The sequence below is a fragment of the Vollenhovia emeryi genome, unplaced genomic scaffold (assembly GCF_000949405.1).
Source record: "Vollenhovia emeryi isolate VEMERY1.0 unplaced genomic scaffold, V.emery_V1.0 DF939210.1, whole genome shotgun sequence".
Lineage (NCBI taxonomy): Eukaryota > Metazoa > Arthropoda > Insecta > Hymenoptera > Formicidae > Vollenhovia > Vollenhovia emeryi.
Window position 1 is genome coordinate 166114 of NW_011967156.1, and position 4493 is coordinate 170606.

Below are 4493 nucleotides of genomic sequence, written 5' to 3' on the forward strand. Positions count from 1 at the left end.
TATCAGAGACATACTTTTGTTGCTGACATTCTGTAGTACAGGTAACATACATGTATGTTACTTGTTACATAACTCGTTACCTCGTGATACTTGCTATTATGTATTTTATACATATATGTTACATTACTGTGTTTGCTGGGAAGATTCCATCGTCGCACGGTCGAGATCGAAGAAATATCTCGCGGCTGCCTTCGAATCGGGATCTTATCGGAATGTGATAAAGGTAAAGCGATCCGTTGCTCCTCGCTATATTCTATTTTATCGGTGTAAAGTACTCGAAATCTAACAATCGTAGATTGGCGTCACTCGCTTGTTATCATCGATATTCTCGATCAGCGTGACTAGATTTTACGCCTAACAGTTTATTTAATTCCGACGCGCGATTAAGCGCCCGCGAAGAAATAACACGGAAGTAACAATCTCATTTCTGGAAAGAGCGCGTTTCCAGTCTGTTCGTTGTGAACTATCGACGTGAAAGTCTGCAAAATAATTCGCGATCGCACCCGAGACGCGCAACTAATTTCCCGGCGAAGGGGAAAAGCGGCAGAGGAAAGCCCATTGTTTCGTTGTCTCTTCCTCGCGTGTGTTCTTCGAGATAGCCGAGGGAGGAAAAATGCCTGAACTCGAATCGACAGTCCCACGGGAGCCTAAAACGCGCACGTATGCAACTTCCACGCAGACATCAGTCCGGTAAGAATCCTCGCGTGTCAGTGTAATTGGAATATTTCGACGAAGACCGGCGATTTCATTTATTTATCGGCTCTTTAGCTTCGTCAAAATCTCCTCGAACGAAAAACCGCCAACGATTGGACGTGTCGTGTCGAGAGCGTATCGAGAATATGAATTTCAAATAACGTTTTTGAAATGATAAAATATCTATGTACTGTCGAGTTATAAGGAAGACTAGAAACTCGCATCGCTGATTACGTCTTCGTTATCTATTCACCTTGTATCTGTTCGTCATCTCCATCCTTCCTCCGTTTCTTTGATCAGTTTTTTCCGCGTAATACTACCAGCGAGAAATAACGTAGTTGATCAATGTTGAATCGACATCGGTACCGTCAGATTGATGTCAAATCGACGTCAATTTGACAGCTTTCGACAAATTGAATCATGTATTGCTGAAACACCCTAAGTCACTTTTCGACACTTCTGAATTTTGACGCACACATTGTAATTTAGGTCAATTTGCATCGTTTAGCGCTGAAACACCTCAAGTTCCTATATTCCATAGTGTTGTTTGCGTACTTTAAATATAACACATCTGGTATTCTAAAGGCTTCTGAATTCATTCGTGTGGCGAGTGTGGCGCAGAGAAATGTGCGCTGTTTAGTAAACAAATGAACGAAAAGATCCGAGTTAAAATCCACGGACACCGCTGGTTTTTTTGGAATCTCTCGAAAGAAAGTTGCAACCACCGACAGTATCTTGCCACACACACCCCTTTAGGGGTATAGTCCTCCAGAAGGGAGGTTTCCTTCGGCAAGGTTAGCAGCCTACCGAAGATGAAGTAAAACCAAATGCTCAAAGTACCAGAACGAGAACTGGATAAAACAGGCTTTAAGCCTAGTACACGAGGAAGAAGAAGAATTCATAAATGGACTTACGTGGCATACATTTACTAATCTACGATTACCTAAGTCATCAAAGAATACAAAAAATATCCAGTTACCAGAGCAACAAGCATACACTAATAAGACTATCGTTGCTGGAAGCTAAAATCGAAAATTTGAAGCTATTTTTAACCTTTGTACTCCTATGTCGAGTGTGACTCGACATCAGTTTTTATCTCAGGAGCTTCTTTGTCGAGTCTCATTCAACATTTTTTCACGTCCAAACCAATAGATAAAAATAAGATGAAATATAATTCGATGGGTGCCAGAAGAACATCAATTTCTATACCAGGACATAATTTTTCCGAAAAATTTTCCGAACAGGACATAAATTTTCCGAAAAAAATAAAACTTTTACAATAGATATTAAAGATTACTCAAATATTTTCAAAATTAATTTTTAAAAACTTATCAACATATTATGTTATTTGCTTTCCTACATGTAAAATAAAATGTGTCATTGTCAACTAAGTACTGCACTCATTTTCTACAAATATTGCTGCAAACAGACGTGAATAGTTTTTTCACCTCCTGAAAATTTACAAAAAGTGACTTAGGGTGTTTCAGCAATACGCGATTCAATTGTTTCTCACTGGGTACTTCTGGCAGACGTCACGTGTTTAAATACGAGGGTCGTTTGGTAAGTTTGATAAATTTCTAAGGGCCAGTTTCACAAACGTTGATTAACTGTTAACCAGGGTTCAGTCAAATCCCTATCTATTTCTATCTTATTATCTAAGAAGAGACAGAGAATTAATTAACCGACGTTTGTGAAACTCGCCCTAAGAGTTGACAGCACAAACCATTTGATGATGGGTTGCCTGGTAAGTTTTATTCTTTAAACCACCCTGGCCAAATTTTAGCTAGAAGTGATGTGTTGTTCGCAGTTTGTTTGAAGCGAGCGGTTTACCTGTTGCCACAATAATGGGAAAAAAACGAATTACACGAATTAGGTTTTGATTTGGTTGCCATATTCTCTGGATTTGACCTCGTGCGACTTCTTCTTGTTCCTGAACTTGAAAACTTGGGTCGATGGGAAGAAATTCTCGCGAAATGTCCTCATTTTGCGAGAATTTCAAATGACTATCGAACGTGAACCACGCGTCACTTCTAGCTGAAAGAGTGAGAACAAGTGTCCATGGACAAATGGCCCCAAATTTTTCTGCACTCGATTTTGATCACAAAGTAGGTAACATATCGGGTTCCGTTCCATTCCAAACAAATGGTTGGTGTCTGGCCAGATGGCTTCATCGCTTACGTTCTGGCAATTTTTCGAGCCCGATATTTTTGGAACGTTAAATAGACACACTCTGAGACCGACATATCTGTAATCAGCTTGACGAGGCCTTTAACTTGGTACTCTAAAGAATGAAAATTACTAGGCAACTCGTCACATGGATTGTGGTGTCAACTCTTATTGTTAGATATTTACCAAGCTTATCGAACGACCCTCGTAATAACCAGTGAGAAATGATTCGTCGAAACGATGTCGTATCGACATCGACTCTGTCAAATACGACGTCAATTCGACATCGATTGACGAGTCATTTCCCGTTGAAAAGGTATAGAGACTATTAGAGATTTATGTATTCGTTACGTACGCGCGTGTGACCGAGGGGATCAAATTATTACTGCAGGAAAATCGTAAACCTCGAGACAACTTCGGGCAGAAAGGATTTCAAGAGAGTGGAAAATTGGTATGTCGAAAATGTTTCGCTGGAGGAAACCTTCAAGGACTCGCGAATACCTTTAAAGCGTTACGCCAGATAAGTTTGCTTTATCGTTGGTTGTCGCATACGTCACAATTCTCATTTGAAATATTTCTGTAACTACGTTGTCAGCGCTGAAACGAGTAAGCTGAGCAGTATATTTAAAACACTATTGGGAATAGCCAGTCATTGCACGGTGATTAACACTTTTCCTTATAAAAAATTCTACAACATTAAGTCCGTAACGTAAAATGACACAACGTATTGTAACGTATTGCTATGTAAAGATACAAGATGTATATCGCCTTTCACAAAAAATTATTTAACGAGAACAGCGATTTAGTGGGAAAAACTAACGGAACACTATAAGATGTGAACTGAGGAATTTATATGGTATTAACCCTTTGAAGCATATATTTTTCTATTGAACCATTTTTTGTGAAACTTTGTATACAAGGGTTTTTGGGGTCGCTAATTACGAATTCGTTATCAGATTTTCATAATTCAAAATGGCGGATTCAAGATGACGGAATTCAAAACTTACAAGAGTAACATTATTCAACTGTAATTTAACTATTTAACAAAGTTTTCAAGAAACAATCTTAAAAAACTTAGTCAATAATGAATTTTTCCGAAAAACAATTGCTGTTATTTATATTTGTTTAGTTATAAAACTTTTACAATAAATATTAAAGACTACTCAACTTTTATCATGTTCTTTTATTGCTAAGATACCAAAAAAATGCAAAAAACGCGATCTAAATGCGTTAACTAGAAATTAAATGGGCAAAAAGTAAAGAAGTTGAGGTGGTAACGTGGGTTACCACCATGCTTCAAAGGGTTAAAATTGATAATTTTGGGATTAAAATTTAAAGTGAAATGCACATAATTTTATATGTTAATTATATAACATTGTAAAATATAAAATATTTTATAAGATACATCTATTATATAAATACTAAGTACATGAGAATTCCTAAATTGATATTCCAGAATAGGGAATTTAGTTCAAATTCGTATTATATCATATTAGAAAGATTTTAAATTAACACGTCACATAGCACAGCGACATCACAGTGATATCAGTGTGATATCTGTTTAAGGATATCCCATATCCCAGAGATATCTTGAGATATCCAAATTACATCAGTGTGATATCACGGGAATATCC

General features: G+C 37.4%; 1 protein-coding gene and 1 long non-coding RNA gene across 4 annotated transcripts in view; one reads left to right on the forward strand and one right to left on the reverse strand.

Annotated features, from left to right (window-relative positions):
* Nucleotides 1–4493, reverse strand: part of LOC105561153 — a 12137-nt gene that overhangs the window by 7400 nt on the left and 244 nt on the right. The gene's annotated exons all lie outside the window — the stretch shown is intronic.
* Nucleotides 1–4493, forward strand: part of LOC105561151 (protein croquemort-like) — a 13313-nt gene that overhangs the window by 3147 nt on the left and 5673 nt on the right. The window contains exon 1 of one of the 3 annotated variants that reach the window (XM_012010895.1): nucleotides 347–690. The exons of the other annotated variants lie outside the window; for them this stretch is intronic. Coding sequence (XP_011866285.1) covers nucleotides 614–690 — 77 coding nt within the window. The 5' untranslated portion in view covers nucleotides 347–613. Of the gene's footprint in view, nucleotides 1–346; nucleotides 691–4493 lie in introns of those variants that run through there. 3 annotated transcript variants of the gene reach the window in all.